This window comes from Moschus berezovskii, chromosome 20, assembly GCF_049115385.1.
Source record: "Moschus berezovskii isolate FMDL1 chromosome 20, NW_MosBer_1.0, whole genome shotgun sequence".
NCBI lineage: Eukaryota > Metazoa > Chordata > Mammalia > Artiodactyla > Moschidae > Moschus > Moschus berezovskii.
In genome coordinates, this window is record NC_142479.1 from 54,853,401 (window position 1) to 54,874,909 (window position 21,509).

General features: G+C 47.0%; 2 protein-coding genes across 5 annotated transcripts in view; one reads left to right on the top strand and one right to left on the bottom strand.

Moving 5' to 3' along the window:
• The window catches only part of EZH1 (enhancer of zeste 1 polycomb repressive complex 2 subunit), a 32,239-nt gene extending 26,725 nt beyond the window's left edge, over positions 1 to 5,514 (bottom strand). The window contains exon 1 of one of the 4 annotated variants that reach the window (XM_088829125.1): positions 5,372 to 5,514. The gene's annotated coding sequence lies outside the window, so the exon portion shown is untranslated. Of the gene's footprint in view, positions 1 to 36; positions 4,871 to 4,903; positions 5,011 to 5,371 lie in introns of those variants that run through there. The other 3 variants (XM_088829126.1, XM_088829127.1, XM_088829128.1) reach the window with 3 other exon arrangements.
• Positions 5,515 to 17,746: 12,232 nt separating this feature from the next.
• On the top strand, positions 17,747 to 19,677 carry RAMP2 (receptor activity modifying protein 2). Its single transcript, XM_055397478.2, has 4 exons — positions 17,747 to 18,025; positions 18,461 to 18,526; positions 18,992 to 19,103; positions 19,226 to 19,677. Exons 1-4 carry the CDS (start codon positions 17,926 to 17,928, stop codon positions 19,479 to 19,481), a joined length of 534 nt encoding a protein of 177 aa, XP_055253453.1. The 5' UTR covers positions 17,747 to 17,925; the 3' UTR covers positions 19,482 to 19,677.
• The last annotated feature ends 1,832 nt before the right edge of the window (positions 19,678 to 21,509 follow it).

A 21,509-nucleotide genomic window follows, 5' to 3' on the forward strand; every position in this document is an offset into this window, starting at 1 on the left:
CCACAAAATGGCTAGTATTAAAAAGATTTATAATACCAGTGGTGAAGATGTGGAGCAGCTGGGATCCTCATATATTGCTGGTGCAAATGCAATATGGTACAACCACTTTGGAGAAGTTTGCCAGTTGTTGTTTTTCCTTTTTTAAAAATTATTTATTTGGCTGAGCTAGGTCTTCATTGCTGTGTGGACTTTTCTCCAGTTGCACTGATCCGGGGCTCCTCTAGATGCAGCATTCAGGCTTCTCATTGCAGTGACTTCTATTGCAGAGCACAGGCTCTAGGGCACTTGGGCTACACTAGTTGCAGCTCCCCAGCTCTAGAGCACAGGTTCAACAGTTGTGGTGCACAGGCTTAGTTGCTCCTTGGCGTGTAGCTTCTTTTCAGATCAGGAATCAAACCCATGTCTCCTGCATTGGCAGGCGTTTTCTTTACCACTGAGCCACCAGCGAAGCCCATTTCCTTTTTTTTGTTTGTTTGTTTTTTTGGCCTTGTCACAGCACATGTGGGATCTTAGTTCCCTGACCAGGGGTTGAACCCGTGCTCCTTGCATTGGAAGCATGGAGTCTTAAACCACTGGACTGCCAGGGAAGTCCCCTTTTTAAAAAAGTTAATGTGTACTTACTACACAACCTAGCCTACAATTTCTAATTATTTATTGGAGAGAAATGAAAATATGTGTCCCCATAAAGACCTGTACACAAATGTGCAAAGCACCTTTATTCATAATAGCACAAGTGGAAACAATACAAATATCTATGGATTAGTGAATGTATACAAAGTGCAGGGTATGTACAATGGAATACTACTCTGCAATAAAAAGGAACGAACAGTTCCTATATACGCACATATATTGCAAACAGTTCCGACATATTGCAAAAGCCTTATGTTATGTGAAAGAAATCAGACACAAAAATTTTATACTTTATGATTCCACTTATATGACTAGAATGATTCTAGAAAGGAATTAAATGGAAAGAAGCATAAGGGACATTTTTGAGGTGATAAAAATACCTTGGTTGTGGTGATGGTTATATGACTATGAACTTTTTTTTAGTGCAGTTTTAAAAAAGACTTATTTGTTTTTGGCTGTGCTGGGTCTTCAGGGTCATGTGGGCTTTCTCCAGTTGTGGAGAGCAGGGTCTACTCTCTAGCTGTGGTGCTCGGGCTTCTTATTGTGGTGGCTTCTCTTGCAGAGTACTGGCTCTAGAGTGCTGGCTCAGTAGTTGTGTGCACAGGCTTAGTTGCCATGCAGAATGTGGGATCTTCCTAGAGCAGGGACTGAACCCGTGTCCCCTGGATTGGCAGGCAGATAATCTTGAACCACCAGGGAAGCCCTAACTATGTAGTTTTATGAAAACTTACTGAACCTCTGGGCACTATACATACAGAAAAAAATATTACTAACAAAAAGTTGTGACCCTAAATTCTTAATTTAAAATAAAATTATAGCATTAACATTTTATAGTGTTGCTTTATTAAGAGAATCAGGTTGTGTGCATTTGAGACAATAGTGAAATCAAAAAATCAAAAATCAAAGCATAATTAGCTTTTATGAGACCCAAAGAAAACGCTGGCTCTTAGAATGTACACCACTGATTCAGACGAGTTAAAGGAAACTCCTAACAGGCTACAGCCCTACCATGACTGGTTCTGAATTACAGAGCACAAGGCTTAATGTTTTCTGTCTAATGGGAATTCCCTGGCAGGCCAGGGGTCAGGACTCCATGTTCTCACTGCTGAGAACCTGGGTTCGATCCCTAGTCAGGGAACTAAAATCCCGTAAGCCTTGAAGATTGGCTAGGAAAAAAAAATGTGTGTAGACTGCTCATTATCATTAATAAAACAAGACTTTTCAGTTATTCCATTCTGAATCAAAATATTAGGGCGAGTATGTCTGAGAACATAACAAACACACCAGAGGCACTAAACTCTACCTCATTAAGGAACTCCTGACTTCAAGGTTTGGAGTGATGAAATCCCAAATGATAAGAGGGACTAAAGATGTTGGGTAAGAGCTCAATACACAGTTTGGTCAAATTAAAAACAAGCAAAACTAGGCATTTTCTGGAATGGAGGTATTCTCTAAAAGCAATTTTTCCTCTTAAAACCCTCTCCCTCAATCCTGATCTAATTCTCTTCACCCTTCTCTACATATTTTCAAATTTGTTCCTTTATCTTTTAGATTCCACATATAAAAGAAAACATACAGTATTCATCTTTTACTGTCCGACTTATTTCAAGAAGCATAATATCCTCCAGCTCTATCCATGTTGTTAAGTTGCAAAATTTTTTGTGTGTCACATTTTTATATTCATCTGTTGATGGGCACTTAGGTTGTTTCTATACCTTGGCTATTGTAAATAATGCTGCTTTGAATACTGGGGTGCATATATCTTTTTAATTACTGTTTTCATTTTCTTCAGCTAAATACCCAGAAGTGGACTTGATGGATTATATGGCAGTTTTTTAAATTTTTTAAGGAATCTCCACTGTTTTCCATAGTGGCTGTACCAATTCACATTCCCACCAACAGTGCAGCAAGCTTCCCTTTTCTTCACATCCTCACCAGCATTTGTTATCTCATCTTTTTTAATAACAGCCATTTCAACAGGTGTGAAGTGATATCTTATTGTGGTTTTCATTTGCATTTCCCTGTTGATTAGTGATGATGTAGCTTTTCATGTGCCTGTTGGTGATCAGTATGTCTTTTTTGGAAAAATACCTATTCAGACCCTCTGCCTTGTTGTTGTTGTTTTTTTTTCTCTGCAGTTTAACTGTCTGATGTAGAAATGTAAAGTGTTTTTCAGTTCAGTTCACTCAGTCATGTCCAATTCTTTGCGACCCCATGAACTGCAGCACGCCAGGGTTCCCTGCCCATCACCAACTCCCGGAGCTTGCTCACTCATGTCCACTGAGTCAGCAACACCATCCAACCATCTCGTCCTCTGTCGTCCCCTTCTCCTCCTGCCTTCAATCTTTCCCAGCATCAGGGTCTTTTCCAGTGAGTCAACTCTTCTCATCAGATGGCCAAAGTGGCTAAAACACTTGCCTCAAATCTTTTTTGGCAAGTAGCTAATTAACAAAGCATAAACTTAAAAATATATATATATATATTTACTTGGCTCTGCCAGGTCTTAGCTGCAGCATACAGGATCTTTAGTTACAGCAGGTGGAATCTAGTTCCCTGACCAGGGATCAAACGGCCCTAGCACTGGGAGTGCAGTCTTAGCCACTGGACCACCAGGCGAGTCCAACAATGTATACATTGTTTAAAAAGCTTTTAAACTTGAGTATACACATGAAAAAGAGAAACTTAGTGAAATAAATTGTTACCATTTTCACATAAGGCACAAGCCAAGGGTGGGAACTGTTACCCAGAGAACTAAGAAGGCCAGATGTCAGATCTCAAGAATAAAAAAGCTAAATATAATATTTTAAATAGCTTTTTAAAGGCATGCTAATTCAAAGGCAAGTATAAGAGAAACAAGTCTTAACTACATTTCCTACCCTTTTCCTTCCTCACAAAAGTCTTCTTGGGCATAAAATTTCATTTTTAACCCTAGGCTCCTTCTTCTAGTCCTGTTTCAAAGAGAACTAAAGTAACAGCACTTCCACTTCAGGAAGTTTTAAAACTACCTTGGCATCCAGTTCCATGACTGGGCTATGAGTACTCTGTCAGTTCTTCCACTAACTGGATCCAGATCTCCCAACTTCCAGTTCCAGGGATCTTCCCACTATTTCTTTATTCCACAAACATGTATTGAGGGAACTTCCCTGGAGGTCCCGTGGTTAGGAATTCATCTTCCAGGGAAGGGGGCGCAGGTTTCATCCCTGGTAAGGGAACTAAGATCCCACATGCTGGCAGGAGTGGAGGCAATGAAAGAGTGCTGCAGCTAAGATGCGATGCAGCCAGAAATAAACAGATAACTAATTTTTAAAAAGATGTATTGCTCACCTACTGTGTGCCTGGCACTGTTTTAGCATTCAAAGTGCTTCAGTGAATAAAACAAGCCAACATCTCTCCCTTGGGAGAAATTAATTCCCGCTGTCTGTGATACACACACTCAGCATGACAATAATAGTATTATTACATCTTTATAGATGATCTTTGTCTCTATTATAAATGGGTCCACGCACGTGTGTGTTTAAAGTACTTTATCTCCTCATACACACTTTCTTCTATTCAATTAAGTAATCTTCTTTTATCAATGCCACACATTCCAGCTCTGGGGATTCCAAGGCTTAAAATAGACAAGCTCTCACAGAAACCTCTGATAAAGTTAGCACCTTCTAACGCTGGAAATTTCCTTTAAGTTTCTTAAACTTAAAAGAACCCGATGGCGGCTTTTTCTCTTCACAGGCATCATGGCAGCAAAGGCGGAAGAGGCTCTCACATTCGTGGCCATCTTCACACGCACCCACGGCTACCTCGGCTCTTAGCCCCCATGCTCATCCCTCTAGCTCTGGACTATCGCGATACCCAGGCGACTCCAGCTATAATCCCGTATTCCACCGATGAAAAGCCCACTATCAATATTTCCACCGGCGGCACGAACACTCTTCCACATCCTTTCCCCTCCCCGCCTCCGAAACAATTTCTCAGTAGTAACTTTTTACCGAAATAAGTTTGCCCCACATTTCCTAACAGGCACGTCCCAAATACACCACCTTGCCTTTGCTTCAAGGCTCTTTCCCTTACATTATTTGATCCCCAAGAGAATTCGGGGGTGGGCAGGGATTGGCGCGAGACCAAATTTTGGAGGGAAGCCTCTTACTCAGGGCCAGGACTTGGGGGAGGCGAGAGGGGCACCGAGCGTGAGAACCCGGAGGCACGCGGCACCGCCTGGACCCCGAGAACGAGCGACCCTTTCCATTCTGCCCCTTAGAAGCCCCACTCGCCTCACCCCGTTTTTACTGCCACCGCTTCCTCAACAGCCCCCAAAGTCATCGAAAGCTGACCCCCCGCGTCTGGTCCTCCTCAAGTGCCCAGCAGTCCACCTCGCTGTGGGCCCCCGCAGGTGCCACCGCCCACCTCGCCCTCCCGGCGCGGGGGTCCCGCCCACCTGGCCCACCCCGCCCTCCAACGGGATTTCGCGTTCCCGGGCCCGCCCCCGCCGCTCCTCCTCCCGGACACGCCGCCCTCCCCGCCGCAGACGCGGTCCTCGCCTGTGGCTCGCTGGGCCAGCTGTCCTCTATCCCCCAGCCCTCGGAACGGGGAGTGGGCGCCCCATTAAGCCCAGGCAGGCAGTTGGTGTGTCCCTCCGCTTCCCCCTAGTCCTCTGACCCCTTCGACGCTCCTCCCTCAGGCTCCCCGGTGGCGAGGTGCGGAGGCCCGGCCCCACCGGCGGGCCGGGGCTTGTTTACTCACTCACCCTCCATCCCGAGCCGCAGGGACCCACCGCTAGCACGCCTGCGCGCCGCATCCCCGCCCCCGCGCCGCGGCCCCGCCCCGCGCCTCCTCCGCGCGCGTGCGCACTGTGCCGCCCGCGCCCCGCTGGTCAGGTTCCCTGGGCTTCCTTCTTCGCAGGTCTGTGGTTTGGCGCCAGTACCCCAAACTCAGGAGTCGGAGGTGGTGCAACCCGAGCCCGAAGATTTCCAAGGCGGTGCTGTCAGGGGACAGGAAGGGCTCTTGAGAAACTTCCTGAAGCCAGTATTATCCTCTTAAAGACCCAACCAGCGTTGCATCATCCCCACACACTGGTGACATGCCACTTCTCACTTCAGCATTTGACACCAAGTTGCAACCCCTTCATAAAGATCTTTGACAGATATTTGATTTACAAATATCCCCAAACACCTGTCTAGGGCTGTAAGTTATTCTTGCTCTATTTACACCGGGCTTCTCTATTTCTGTCAATAGTTTTCCCAATCACTTAGATTCAAATCAGTTGCCTTGAGTCAAAGTATCCTCTCACAAGATACCTATAAGTTACACAAGGAAAAAAAGTAACTTTACAGGAGAGAAATCTAGCAGACATCACCTTAACCAAATGATCAAAGTTAATATCACTAGTGCTGAGATAATATTTTTACTAAGTACCTCTCAATATGATTCAATGACACAAGATCAATTCCAGAGTAGTCTTGAAAAAATGCGTAAGCTGAATTAATCAGGAGGAAGCATCAGACAAATCCAAAATAAGGGGTAAATCTGCACAATAACTGGCTAGTATCTTCAAAAATATCAAGATTGGGACTTCCCTGGTGGTCCAGTGGTGGACTCTGTGCTTCACCTGGAGGGGGTCGAGGGTGCAGGGCCAAGAAAAAGACAAAGAAACGGTGAGGAACTGTCCAGATTGGAGGAGACCGAGGAGACATGACAAGTAAATGTAATGTGTGATCCTGGATTGGATGTTGGTCCAAAAAAGGCACACCAGTGGGATAATTGATGAAATTAGAATAAGATCTGTAGATTAGTTAATAGTATTTTGTCGATCTGAATTCCTGGTTTGGGCAATCACACTTCGTCAACAATTGAGGAAGTTGGCTCAAGGGCATACAGGAAACTCTCTACCACTTGTAACTCTTTTGTAAATCTGAAATTATTTCAAAATATAAAGTTAAAACTTAAAATACAAATTAACATCACCTTAAATTTGTCTCCACATACTTTTTCTTCTTTTAGCTGTGTAATGCAACTGTGGGATTTGGGATCTTAGTTCTCCCCACCAGGGATCGGTTAACCCATGACCCCTGCTGTGGAAGTGTGGATTCCTAACCACTGGACCACCAAGGAATTCCTGTTACATACATAATTTAAAAGCCGATAATGATTTTTTTTTCCAAATTATAGCAACTCTGTGAAGTAGGTAGGGAGGATTTTAGTTTCCCACACAAAGCTATTCTGGCATAAAGGAGTTAAAAGATTGTCTTGATGAAAAATTACCCTATCAGGTCTCTGGATTTCAGATTTAGTATTTTTTTCCTTATATCAGAAATTTTTCTTTTTTTCTCTTGCCTACATCCAATTCACCACCAAATCAAAGTAAATATTCCTTCACACTTGGCAGTTTGCCATGATGTTCCTTTCCATTCCAAATGCCTTTTTTAGATCAGTGGTTCTCAAGCTTGGTTCAGATTGAAGTCACCTGGGCAGCTTTAATAACTACTGATGTCCTCCTCCCGCCTACAGAGAGCCTGATTCATTGGTCTGGGGATTTGGCTTGGGCTTCAAGAAGTCTAAGAGCATCCCAAGTGATTCCACTGTTTAACAAGTTTAAGAACCATGGCACCAGTGGTCCCCAAGCCTTTTGGCACCAGGGACCATTTTTGTGAAAGCCTGTTTTTTTCACGGATGCGGGAGGGGACGGTTTCAGGATGATTTAAGCCTATTACATTTATTGTGCTCTTTATTTCTAACCTAATGCTGCCACTGATCTGACAAGAGGTACCAGTACGTGACCTGGAGGTTGGGGACCCCTGTGTTACACTACATAAATACTTGTTGAAATAAAGAATACAGTTTAAAAAAAGGCAGGAGCGGGGGAAGTGGGCAGGTGGCAGGTCAGAAAAAAAAAAGAAAGTAAGTTACCTAAGGGAAGATGTTCGGAAGATCTGAACGTCAGGACTGAGACTGCAGAGCAATCTGGGAACCATCAACTTTGTTGGTAACTACCACCATGGTAGTGACCCACGTTGTTTTAGGGAAGCATGAAGTATGCCAAGTGACAAGAGGAGAACAAATGTCTTTGGTCTGCGTAACAAAGACAATATATTTACAAAAATATTTTGATGTGGAAAGGAAGGAAGGTGAAGGGATTTATGTCAAAGTTATAGACCAGAGTGTATAATCCGTCTCAAACTCCACCTCCTCATTAACCCTCCCATCCCCAAGATCTCCCCCAGCTTCAACACCATTACCACTTTACACTCACTACCAGGCTGTCTACCTCTTTCCTATCCATCACAACATTTGGCATAGGACTAAACCCAGGGTTTAATAATCCTTGTTCACTAGAGGATTATAAAAACAACTTTCCACATCATCAATAATTGTGGGGTTCTTGGGGAAAATTTGTCTGCCAGTTGGTTCCTCTCTCTCTCTCTGAAGGGAGAGAGTTTGTCCTGAGACCAGGCTCTTTCTTAGCTGACCATGGTCCATGAGATACTATAAGCCAATTTTTTGTTTGGCTAGCTCTTCCTCTTTTTCTTTTCCAACACTTCAGGTCTTTGTCCTATAAATTCGTAGAAAAACTGTTGGCAAGTAGTCAGCTACTGGACCTTTGAAAAACAGTACCATCACCCCTGCCCCACTCTTCCCAGCCCCACCCCCAGGCAGTTAATAGGAATAACTGTGTCACTCCTGGCTTCCAGTTTCTCATCTTGCTCTTAAATCGCAGGCCTCTGGGGCTGAAAGAAACTGGACAAAGTGTGCTGAGTAGCCTAATGGGGTTGGTTCTTTTTCCGAAAGTTCTCTATTGCGGAAAAATAAAATTATGTGTTTAATTTCTGAAACCTGAGTCCTGATTTGCCTTGGCAGCCCTTCTCCCAGGCTTGGCTGAGAGTCCAGCCACACTAGCACACTGATTAATACCAGCTCAACTTGCTCCCTGGAGAAGAAGAGCATTATTTACTTGACCATTTTCTTAAATCCTTTTCAATTTGCATGTATTTTAGCATGATCTTCTTGGCTTTAACATGCTGTATCTCTGACCACTGGCCCCAAAGATGCCTCAGGGAAGACTGTTCTTCTCTGTGCCCTCAGTATCCCCATCCCCAAGAAAGATTTTGTTCCACTCAGTGGTTAGAAACGACATTTCTGTCACATGTTCTGTTCCTTCCGAGGCAGGCAGGCTCTAAGTGTACTTTTATCCCCTGCTGGTCTCCAGGCCACTGTTAGAAAGGGAGGGAGTCGATGCTTCCCAGAATTCAAACAGAATTCTGCACTATTCCTTTCTCTCTTCCAACTTTTCTCCTTTCCTCCTTCCTTCCAGCCCCCTTTGGACGGTGACCCCTCTGCTCATTCAGCCCCTCCCTTGTAAAGCCCACGGGGCTATCAAGTAGTGTTTCTCAAAGGGGACATAGGAGTGAAGAAAGGCTGAGCCCCAGACAGTCCCTGACAAGGGAAGTGTAAACACAGCTGTGGAGATGGGAGCAGACCATCCTCTCTCCTCCCCCATTTCCCACCCAGAAGCAGGGGAAGGCCACCCTGCTGTGGAGAAACAAACAGGCAAACAAAGCACAGCACAACCCCAGAGCCTGCACGAAGGTCACCAGAAACTGGGGCTGCTGCCCAGGCCTTGGTGGGGCCAGCTGAATTGCCAGATCCCTCCCTGAACACTGAGAGTCAGAGGCGAAGGCGACTCCAAAGCAAGTTGAGGTCTGGACATCACTGAGCCTGGAAACATAGCTCAAGTTTTGAAGCTTCTCCACTCTCGGACATTTTGTCCTCTGATCTCAAAAACCCAGCTTTCCGCCTCAGGTACTTAGCCCCTGACCCCTAGTTGCTTCAGGATCATAATAATGCATTCAGTTCAGCAAGTAAGAACAGGCCCACAATAAACCCTTGTCCGTGGCTCTTAAAAAGGTTAAATTCTGAACCTCCAAGCCAAAATATTAGAAAAGGGCCTCCTTAGCTTTTGTTAATTACAAGGTAAATAATTTTAGCAGGAAGGGGAATTACTTTGGGGGATTACTTGGGTGGGATTCAGGCCTTGCTTTGCACATACTCTGAAAGCTCCAAGCCCACGGCTAGGGTGGTGCTGCTGCCCGCTCTCACTCTCTCAGCACAGTTAATGCAGGGCCTTGATCCCACGGGACACGCCTTTGGCACAGCCCTGCCTGGGAAGTGGCCCTAGTCGGGTGGACAGCTAATGAGCTGTGCTTCCTTCCTGGCTATCAGGGTCCTTGACTATATAACTGCAGAAACAGAAAATGATCACAGCCTTCAAACACTGACCATTCAGTGTGTGCCTGACATTGTACTAAGTTTTTTTATAATGGGTCATCTCATTCCATAGGAAGTCAGCAATACTCTTATGCTCATTTTACAACCGAAGAAACCAGGGCTTACAGAGATTGTGGAACCTGTCCAAGATCAGCCAGCTGGTAAATGGTGAGGCCAGGATTTGGGCCTCATCATTCTGACTCCAAACCTATGCTTGAAACCCCTCCATTCTCCCTCCTCTTGTCTCTAAGGTCTTCTAGCTCTGAATCACAGGTCTGGATTGTCTCCATGGTTTTCTCCTTTCACCAGTGGCGCCAGAAAGAGAAATGTGTTTGGGACTCTCCTCTGCAAGTTCAGGGGAAAACAGTTCCTAATCAACAAGTGGCTCCTTACTTCCTCTGTGCTGGAGATGCCAACCAAAGTTGGACACTGGACAGGTCCCCGTATCAGCAGGGCACAGCCTGTGTGCAAGACAAACAAATCCTAGCCAGACAGGAAAGGAGAGTTCCCCTTGGTTCTATGACTTCCCCTTCTTTCTTCCCTGACTTATCAGCAGGACCCTATACTGCTGATACTATAGTCCTTTGAACCCCACTGCAGCTAGGATGGAGTACAAGGCTATGGAGACTTTTTTGAAGAAAGTACAGCAGATCCCATCTACAGATCCCATCCATGACACCTTAGGGAAAGAAACAATGAATCACATTTATTTATATATTTAATACATTGCCTTTCAGTCAGTTCAGTTCAGTTCAGTCGCTTGGTTGTGTCCGACTCTTTGCGACCCCATGAATCACAGCACGCCAGGCCTCCCTGTCCATCACCAACTCCCGGAGTTCACGCAAACTCATGTCCATCAAGTCGGTGATGCCATCCAGCCATCTCATTCTCTGTCGTCCCGGTCTCCTCCCACCCCCAATCCCTCCTAGCATCAGACTCTTTTCCAGTGAGTCAACTTGTCGCATGAGGTGGCCAAAGTATTGGAGTTTCAGCTTTAGCATCAGTCCTTCCAATGAACACCCAGGATTCATCTCCTTTAGAATGGACTGGTTGGATCTCCTTGCAGTCCAAGGGACTCTCAAGAGTCTTCTCCAACATTGCCTTTAGCATTCACATAAATTCATTAGCTGGTGACTCAGACGGTAAAGTGTCTACCTACAATGCGGGAGACCCGGGTTTGATCCCTGGGTTGGGAAGAGCCCCTGGAGAAGGAAATGGCAACCCAACCCAGTATTCTTGCCTGGAAAATCCCATGGATGGAGGAGCCTGGTTGGCTACAGTCCATGGGGTTGCAAAGAGTCAGACACGACTGAGCGACTTCACTTCACCATTGTATTGGATGTGAACCTACCTTATCTTGTACAATCCTTGCATGATGCCTGGGGAGTGGGTAGGTCTTGTCATCCCCATTTTACAGAGAAGAAAACTGAGGCTCAGGGAGATTGACAACACTCGCCATAACCACATGACTGCTAAGTAGGAGGGCTTGGAATTCAAACCCAGGCTGGGACTCTCTGACTCTAAAGTCTGTATTCTTTTCAATAAAGTGTTGTATAGTGAAAAAAAAAAAACAACACTGAAATTATGAAATGGAAAAGATCTCAGAATATCTTGGAAATACAGTTCCATAACTGTATGTGGTACACATTAGTATAGTAACTACCATTTATCACATGCTAACTAGTGCCAGGCATTGGGCTAAATGCTTTAACATGCATCATTTCTACTGCTCAGTGAGATACACATTAGTAACCCCATTTTTGTATATAAGAAACCAAGCAAGTTCAAAGGGATTAAGTAACTTGTACAAGGTCACAAACAGCTAAGAGTGATGGTACTGGGATTCAAATTCAAGTCTGCTTGACTCCAAAATGTGTACTCTTAATCACTTAGGCAAGAAAAAAATAATAATAAATGTTGACTGTGAGCCAAGCACTCCTCTAAGTTCTTTAGCTCATAACTTATAGATATTACTATTATCTCCATTTTAAAGATGATGAAAATACTGTCTTTTATAGTATCACTTAGGCTTCCCTGGTGGCTCAGACAGTAAAGAATCTGCCTGCAGACCTGGGTTCGATCCCTGGGTCAGGAAGGTACCCTCGACGAGGGAATGGATACCCACTCCAGTATTCTTGCCTGGAGAATCCCATGGACAGAGGAGTCTAGCGGGCTATGGTCCATGGGTTCTCAAACAGTCAGACACAACTAAATGACTAAGCATGTCAAGCTTACATTACACACACAACATGTGTTAAATATACATGCTCTATTAGTGTCATATTTGCTTAACTTATGTTGGATCCTTGTTATGATCTGGAAAATTACTTTTGTCCTAGTGTCATGGATTTCCCCCCCCCCCAATATCCATCTATGTGTTAAAGTCTGGGGAGAAAGGATGTGAAATGATAATATCTGCAGGTGAAGTAAACAAAGTCAGGGCAGGGGTCATACTGAGTGGGGAAGGCCCCCTGTGCCATGAGGAGCCCTGTTTGCTCTTCCAGCCAGTCTTCCTCATTCCTTACTATTTCCTTTTGTCTACCAGATCAGATAGCAGGTTGACTTCCTTTCTTAGCCTCAGTTTCCTCCTTTGTAAAGTGGGTTGCTATCGTACCTACATACATACAGTCGTGAGGGGTTTTGTTTGTTTGTTTTGGGTGTGCTGAGAGGAGTGTGGGATCTTAGTTTGCTGACCTGGAAGAACCCTTGCCCTCTGCAGTGGAAGTGCAGAACCTTACCCACTGGACCACCAGGGAAGTTTATGAGCTGGGAGTTTTTAAGTGAAACAATTTGTATGAAGCACTGAGCATACCGCTTGACTCCCTCGCGGTATCCCCATGTTATACAACACCTAGACTTCAGGGTGGGAAGGGGTAGAAGGGTTCCCAGGGGTGGTTTCAGAGGACAGTTGTAAGAAATGGAAGAAGGGTAAAAGCAATCCTGGCATCTGGCATTGGGTCCTCACACAAGCATGAGTCAGCCCCAGGTGCCGAGGGACCGGCAGTGTTCTCAGCACTGCTGGGTGTGTGCTGTGGTCTTTTGGCCATGGTCCTCTTCAGTCATGCTGTCTGAATGTCATTCTTGTAAATCTGGCCCGGGTTCTTGTCAGAAAAACAGCCTCCACCATGTGATGTCATGGTCCAGCCTGGGTCAGGGAGGGAAGCAGGGAGGACATTGTGTATACGGAGTTGAGTAAAGCAGGATCTTCTTATTTTTAGAGGGACCCATCTGATCGTGGAAGAAACTCTCTATCCTTCTCTCTTCCACTCAAGATTCAGTAAAGGGGACTTTCCTGGTGGTCCAATGGCTAAGACCCTGTGCTCCCAATGCAGGATCCCAGGTTCAATCCCTGGTTAGAGAACTAGATCCCACATGCCACATCTAAGAGTTTGCATGCAACACTTAAAGATCTTACATGCTGCATTCAAGACCCGGCACAGCCAAATAATTTTTTTTTTTTTTTTAAGCATGAAGTAGTAGCATCAAGTAGTCCTGATTTCAAACCCTGGCTTTGTCAATTACTTCCTCTGAGACCTTGGGCAAATCACTCATGTTTTCTCCATTTCATCCATGGACAAGATAATTCTGATGTTGTGGTGGGGAATTTTTAAGAAATGCTTGCAAATCACTCAGCATAAGTGTCAGGGAACAAACTCTGTAGCACAGAAGAATTGTTCAATAAATGTAACTATTTTTAAGTCCCCAGCAGTTGATGAGGAATATGGCTTGATCGTTTTCCCTGCTTTTCCCTCATAACTTACATATATGATAAGAGAGTCAACATTTTTTTCTGATAACCGTTCTTCCCTACGAGAGGCGGTCCTGCTTCTCATGCCAGTATCCTGGAAATGAGGAGGCTGGGGAGAGATGGAATAGTTGTGTCCCTACTCCCTTGTCTTCCCTCCCTTAGCCAGCTGGCTCCCAGGCTGTAGCTCTTCTGAGTTTCCCTGCTACCTCCCTGCACTCTGAAGAAGTGCACTCCTCTCTCCAGCTTGGAAAGATCAGTCCTTCCCAAATGGAACTTTGGGCTTCCCTGACCCTGACTCTCCCCCACACCTTTTCCTGTGCTCTGTTATTTTGCAGGCAGCTGGGGAAGACGCCAGCATGTGTGATTGTCTCTTCTCGGTAGAGATGGTAATTCCTGGATGCTCTGGCTGTAATTTTACTGTGTAGGAGACTGCCTGTGCTTTTGACTCTCTCATGTTGTTCTGGATTTGCCTGTGAGTGTAGGGGGAAGGCTGAGGATTAGAAAAGGCATTCCTTCTTAGGAGCAAATCACACCCCCCTCTCCCAAGGCAAGATGGCCATTGGCAGGTAATAAGAAGAGAAATGTACATGGCAGTGAGATCCCTGCCTGCTGCTACTGCTGCTAAGTCACTTCAGTCGTGTCCGACTCTGTGTGACCCCATAGACGGAAGCCCACCAGGCTCCCCCGTCCCTGGGATTCTCCAGGCAAGAACACTGGAGTGGGTTGCCATTTCCTTCTCCAATGTGTGAAAGTGAAAAGTGAAAGTGAAGTCGCTCAGTTGCGTCCGACCCTTAGCAACCCCACGGACTGCAGCCCACCAGGCTCCTCCATCCATGGGATTTTCTAGGCAATAGGACTGGAGTGGCTTGCCATTGCCTTCTCCGAGATCCCTGTCTAGAAGTCAATATAGGTTGAAGCCAGAAATCTCAGGTCAATGTCCTGTCGGATCAGAACCAGATCTTTCTCTTCTCAGGCACTGGGGGGTGGGAGTGGGGTAAGGACAGAGGAATAAGGGATTGTATAGGGAACTCAAAGCCTAGATTCCACTGGACATAAGAGAAAAAGACTGAAGACAATACTATATGGCAATTAAAAAGAAAGAGGCATATTTATATACAGTATCAAAGATAACCCAAGACATATTACTATCTTAAAAAAAAAATCACTGAACAACAAGGATATTAATTCTAATTTTCCTTTTTTTAAGTCCAAAATATGTGGGGGAGGTGAGAAAGGAATGGGAGGATAATGTTTTCTGTTTTTAAATATTTTGCAATGAGTATACAGTTAAGCCCCCTACATATGAACCTTCTAGTTGTGAGCTTTCAAAGATGTAAATGTGCATTCCATCAGTGTCATGCATAAATGAAGCTGCAGCTTGCCCTCCATCTCCAATTGCTGATGAGCCTTCAGCTCTACCATCACCCACCCCCTCTTCCTCCTCTAGTCAGTAACTCTTCTTGCCTGTTCACTCAACGCCAGCCTCTGTATGCCAGCTGCTGTACTGTACTTTATAAGGTACTGTATTGAAAGATTTAAAATGTTCTTTTTGTTTGTTTTTATGTATTATTTATGTGAAAGTATTATAAGCCTATTACAGTACAGTACTATACGGCTAATTCTGTTAATTGGGTACCTAGGCTAGTTCTGTTTGTTGCACTTAAAAACAAACTGAACTTGAGAATGTACTCCCATAACCGAACTTGTTTATATGTAGGGGACTTACTGTATACTTGCGCATTACTTGCAATTAAAAAATATGTCTTTATAGCAAAAAGATGTAGTTTTAAAGCAGAAATAGAAAGGAAAGGTAAGACCCCCACCCAGGGGTGGAAAATGGGACTTCCCATGAAAGAACCAGCCTCTGTCCCTAATGAAGCCCTTCTCTGGCCCTTGCTACAGATCATTTCCTATAACAACTTGGAAAAGATGAGGTTTCTAGTCCCCGTTCAGTCTCAAAGGACCTGCATAGCAGACCCCCAGTTACCGCGATGTCCCCAGAGGTCAGTGAAAACAGTCAAACACCCAACTAACTAGGAAGAGTGAGAAGAGGAAAATCAGGAGAGCAAATTTCCAGATTCTCCAACAGGAGGTTTGGACTCCCAAGTCCAGGAAAGATTACAACAAACTCTCCTTTGGAGGTCTCCACATCTTGATGCTAGTTTAGACCCAACTCTAGGGCTAAAACTCCACTTTCTACCATGTCACTTATATTTTCCTTTTGCTACTACAGCCATTATTATTATTTTTGGCTGCACTGCACAGCATGTGGGATCTTAGTTCCCCAACCAGAGACTGAACTCTCACCCCCTACATTGAAGGTGCGGAGTCTTAACCACTGAACCACCAGGGAAGTCCCAGGCCATTTTATATATGAAAATATTGAGCTCCAAAGATGTGAAATGACTTATCTAAGGTTACACAGCAAGACAGACACAATATCTGCCTTCAGAAACCTAATCAATCTTTGTTTTTATTCATTCTTTCATATTGCTTTATTTAAAGTCCAATATGTGTTTTTGTCAACTTTCACTTTAATCCCAACCCCAATTCTAACCAACAGCAGACTCAGGTGCTTCTGGCCAATGGCAATGGCTGATTTTGCTTTCTGTCCCTCCTGGCTTCCTCCTCCCATCTTATTACCTAGAAATCTCCCTCTTGGCCATGCTTCCTTCTGAGAAAGTGCAATCACAGGTGGGAGGGAAAGGGGTGGAATTTGGTTCTAGCCTACAGTGACTTCAAGGCTGCCTGGCTCTTTCCTGTACGTTGCAGAAGACAATCCTCACTAGGAAGGCTTTGGGGTTCATGCCAGTTCCCTTCTTCCTCTGGATTCCTTGCTAAAGCAACCTCTTGATCCTAATGATGGAAGACGAACAGGTTATCAGTGGCCATGATTTAAGAGCCTAAGACCCTGAGATGAAGATCTGAAGTGAGATCATGAAAGATAATTTGTGGTGGGCAGGAATCCTGTAAACCAGGACACAGCAGCAGCTGAGTCCAAGGGTCAGTGTCTGGGAGTAATTTGGGAAAGTTTGGTGCTGACAGCTGTGTCTGGAGTTGAACGTCATGAACAAATCAGCTTCTGGGATCCTCAGAATGATGAAGTTCTGGCTCAGGACACACAGTCAGCTGTGGTGTGGCAGCAGTCAGGGCCGCTGGGGCCCCAGACTCAGCCTTGCTGTTTCTCAGCTGCGTGACTTCAGGCAAATCCTTAGGAAAGGAGGAAAGGAAACTAGACTCTGCTGAGTGAGGGCAATGCCCTTTCACAAGCATCACTCTCACTGCAGATCAGGGCAGCACTCCTCTTTTACATGGGAATAATCAGAGAATCCACGAAGGTAACTGAAGACATTGCAGGCTATGTAACTGGAAAGTGGGAAGACAGGATTAGAACTCAGAGCCTCTGAGCTCCAGTCCCGGGCTCTTTCCTCTGAGCAGTTAAGTTTGTACACACCTCACGATGAAGTCACCCATCATAGGTTCTAAACGCTTCCCTTCTCACAACCTTGGTCCTGAGGAGTTGTGGCCACCTTCTTGGGGATGGAGCAGTCATACTTTTGCCCCTGTGCTCAATCTGGTTTGGGGGGTCTAGGCCCCGGGGGTGCCTCGAAGGGAGGGTATTTGGACTTTGGTTTCCCTGTACCCCATCCTCAGGCCTTCTCCCCAGGGGATTCCCAGGGCTGACTCCCTTTCCTCCTCATCTCCTCCTCCTAGGGTTTTGGCAGGCAGACTGACATCAGTGGGTGTTCCCAGGGAAAGGGAACTCTGAGCCCAGCTCCAGGCGCCCCTTCCCCCATGGCTCAGGGCAGCCGCAATCCCCAGCCTTAGAGTCTGCAGCGTTGAGAAGCCCTCTGAGCTCCCAGCCCCCTCCCTCTTTTCACTATCTCCCCACACACCCCCACCTCACCGAGAAAGAAAAGGGGCCACTAGAGTTCGGGGAGCAGATGCTCGGAGACCTGACGAGTCCTGGGCGCCACGCGGCCGAGCCCAGGAAATGGATCCCGGTTCTGGGGTTACGAGGGGAGCTGTCCAGCCCCGCGGGGTGAGCGAGCAGAAGGGGTGGGCCAACGCCGGCCGGGCGGAGGGAGCGGCGGGCGCCAGGGCCGGGTGGGGCAGCGACTCCCCCTCCAGCCCGCCGGCCCCGGGCGTCGCCCCCGCCCCCCACGTGGCCGCAGCCGTCCCAGCCCCCGCGAGGAAGCGGCGCGGCTTCCTGCGGCTTGGGACCGGGATATAGGCGCCCCCGCCCGGGCCCGGCTCAGCGCCGCCGCTCCTCCTCGCCTGCTCGCCGTGCGATGGCCTCGCTCCGGGCGGAGAGCGCTGTCGGTGGCCCGTGGCTCCCCGCCACCCGTGCCGGGCGACCGGCTGCGCTCCGCCTCCTCCTCCTGCTGGGCGGTAAGAGCAGCGCCCCGAGGCCCGGGCGGGAGGCGCTGGAGGCCCTGGAGGGGAGAGGGACTGGACGTCTCGGAACGGGCCCCGGCGTGCGGGTGCGGACCGCGCTGCCCCCTGGACGGTCCCCGGCCTCACCGCAGCGAGGGCGCAGCGCGAGCTGCTTCCCACCTGGGAAAAGCTGAGATGCCCGGGGCCCCTGCAGAAAGCTCTTGGGAGGTCTGGAGCTGGCGAAGAAGGAGGGGTTTTGAATGTGTGAAGGAATTGGTGCGGCCCCCTCTCTTCCGGGCACCGAGGCACCGCGTGGGGGCCTGGATTGCTGCTCTGTCTCTTCTGAGAGTAGCCCTGACTTTCCAGAGTCTCAGACCCCAACCCACACCCCGCTTCCTCCTGGTTCCACATCCCCATCCTCCCATCTCCCTGTCCCTTTTCTGCCCACAGCTGTCCTGAAGCCCCAGGAGTCCCTGGCTCAGCTTCTTCCTACCCCAGACGGCTCCAAGTCAGAAGGTGAGTAGCCAGCGACTGTGGGAGGGTGGCCCCGGACAAGGAGGAGAGAGGTGAGTGGGGAGGGTTCCTTTCCCACAAGCCAAGCCCCAAACCCAATTGGTGCCCCTAAACTCCCTTCTGTTCTCTCTCAGGGTTTCTTGTTGTCTTTCTACCTCTCATCCCACAAAGCCCCCAACCAGCTGTGAGCTGGCCCGCCTCACAGATAGGTTAGAATATTCCAGAAAAAGTGTATGTGGAAACTCTTGCCAGGCTGGAAAGTCCAGTGTACATGGAAGGCATTAAACTTTTCCTGAGCTGGGACTCTCTCCTCAGCTGGGAATATCTTGCTTGGGAAATTTTCTGAGGTTCTCTGGGTAGTTCCTATATTTGAAGATAGGAACAGCGGTTCCACAATGGAAGTACCTGGACCAGAGGGCTTGGAGGGTGGGGCAGGGTATGGTCAATGTGCAGCATCTCTGCCCACAGGGAAAACGGTGTTGGAGACCTATGGGACAAATGTCCTACGATGCTGGCATGATTATGAGGTTCAAATGGACTCTATCAAGAAGGACTGGTGTGATTGGGCCCTGATTAGCAGGTAGGGGCAGTGGTGGAGGGCGGCTTGGGCCAGGCCTGGGGCTTGCTCCCTGCTGGTGAGTGTGGGGCAGTCCTCTTTCTGGACCCAACCCTTCCCTCACTCTAGTCCTTTCCTGTCTCTAGGCCTTATAGCTTCCTTCGAGACTGCTTGGAAAAGGGTGCAGAAGAGTTTGGCCTGGGCTTCCCGAATCCCTGGGCGGAAGCGATCATCTTTGAGACTCACCACATCCACTTTGCCAACTGCTCCCTGGTGCAACCCACCTTCTCAGACCCCCCAGAGGATGTGCTCCTGGCCATGATCATAGCCCCCATCTGCCTCATCCCCTTCCTTGTCACCCTCGTGGTGTGGAGGAGTAAAGACAGTGAAGCGCAGACCTAGGGTGGCATGAGCTATTTGGCAGCCATCTTACTCCTTTCCTCTGCCACCACCTGGTCTCTCCCCTCCCCTCCCTACTTCCTTCTCTCGCTCCCACCCCAACTGGAGACTCACTCTTAAGATTGGTGGAAATGAAAGCTGGGTGGGGTCATCGTGCAAGTTCTGTAATCTTCAAAATAAACCTTTTTTTTTTTGTACATTGTTCCCCTCTCCATTCCGGGGGGGCCTGTGTTCTTCCAGAGTCTCTGCCATTCCCACAGGCCCTCAGCTCTGGGCAGCAGAGCTAGAAGAATCTAGATAGGTCCACTGTTTTGTTCACTTACTGGTCCCTCCCGAACTCCTTCCCCCACCTGAAGGCCACGCCCCTATATCCCTTCCTCCCAAGGCCAGGCCTTTCCTGCCCCTATCCAAACCCAGCTTCAGGAAACTTGCAGGAAGAGACTCCCTTCCGGTCTGGACAGCAGCTTGGGAGATGAGGGGGGTGGGACGAGAGAGGACTTTCTGCTGTGACTTCTGCAAGGAGGGTGTGCCATCCAGAAGCCCTGAATTTTCCCCTTCCTCATGCCTCAGTTTACTCCCAGGGCCTGGTAATAGAAGCCCTGATGAAACCAACGGGAGTCCATCCCTAAGGACCTCCGGATTGAGGGCAAAGACAATGAGGGTTTCCTCTACTAGACTCACCACAGGACTTGCCCTCCAGGTCCTTGGCCCTCATCCTACATTGTCCTGGACCCTGGATGGGTGTGGCCTATAGCCTGGCCACACACTGCCCCCTGGTGTCCACTAAAGCCAACAACCAGAAGATGGACATGGCCTGGAAGAAGCTCAAAACTGAACTGTGAGGTCAAAGACCTGTTATCCCCATTGCAACCACTAGTTCTTCATTGGCTGCTTCTTTTGGCTTCCTAAGCAGTGCTTATGCTCCCCTAAGACACTTTCCCACTGTTAAGGGCCATACCTAGCGACCCACCATTTCTGTATACAGACACTCCTGTATGTTCCTTGGATGGTGAGGCCCAGGTCTCACCACAGAACCTTCATCTTCAGTTCTCCCTGGGACAAACCTAACAGGTCATCAGAAACATCTAGACAGTAGCTTTGTTCTTTAAAAAGATACCTGTTTATTCCTTGTGGCACCTGGCACCTCTTTAGGAACTCTCCTTCCTTCCTTGTTGAAATATCTGCCTGCCTGAGTACATAGCCACTTCTTGGGACGTGCCTGTCTACTCCACAGGTATATATCTATATATTTCCTGGAATATATCTATTTATTCTCTGAGACACACTTTATTCCCTAGGACATTTTGAGATTTCACCATGAGAATCTTGGCTCGATCCCATAACGCATCTATCTTCTCCAAGGATGTATCTGTCCTCTTTTTGGTCCATATTTGCCTTCATGCATTTTACTAATATACATCAAAAGCATGTCCGTGTAAGTCACTGTAAATAGCCTATTGTGTTGGGAAGACAAGTTAGATAAGGCTTGGTTCTGCTTTGATGCCTTTCATCTGGCAAGGGAGCTGACAAGTGTACACATAAACAAAAACAATGGAATGTGTGATGAGAATCATGCAAGGGATACAAGCCAAAATGTGATCTGAGTGTGAAGGAAGGAGGAGTCACATTTAGCTAAGGTGCAGTCGAGGTGAGGTCACAGGAGGGTGATTGTGGGGTTGGCATCTGACTAGGCCTTAAATGGAGAGGATTCTCCTATGGGAGACAGTAGAAAAAGAGATGAAGTAGAAAATTATTGCAATAATCCAGGTTTGAGAAAACAAGGGCACGGACGAAAGGAGTGCTGAATGGAGAAACAGAAAATAATTAAAAAGTAGGAAAAGGCAAAATAGCAGAGGGAATCCATAGGATTTCAATATGAAGGTGAACAAGAGGAGAGGTTAGAGCTGACTCTGGCTTTGAATTTGAGTTACTAGGACAATGATGGAAATAATCATATTTAAAGGGCCATTAAGAGGAGAAGCTGGCTTGAAGAAAAGGATGTATAATATAACAATGGAACAAGACGTAACA

What these genes read in the sequence shown, in the direction of transcription:
- RAMP2 (XM_055397478.2), top strand. Translation starts at nt 17,926, where the DNA reads ATGGCCTCGCTCCGGGCGGAGAGCGCTGTCGGTGGCCCGTGGCTCCCC. An exon ending in CCTCCTCCTCCTGCTGGGCG is followed by an intron (nt 18,026 to 18,460) that starts GTAAGAGCAGCG and finishes TTCTGCCCACAG; the next exon opens with CTGTCCTGAAGCCCCAGGAG. An exon ending in GATTGGGCCCTGATTAGCAG is followed by an intron (nt 19,104 to 19,225) that starts GTAGGGGCAGTG and finishes TCCTGTCTCTAG; the next exon opens with GCCTTATAGCTTCCTTCGAG.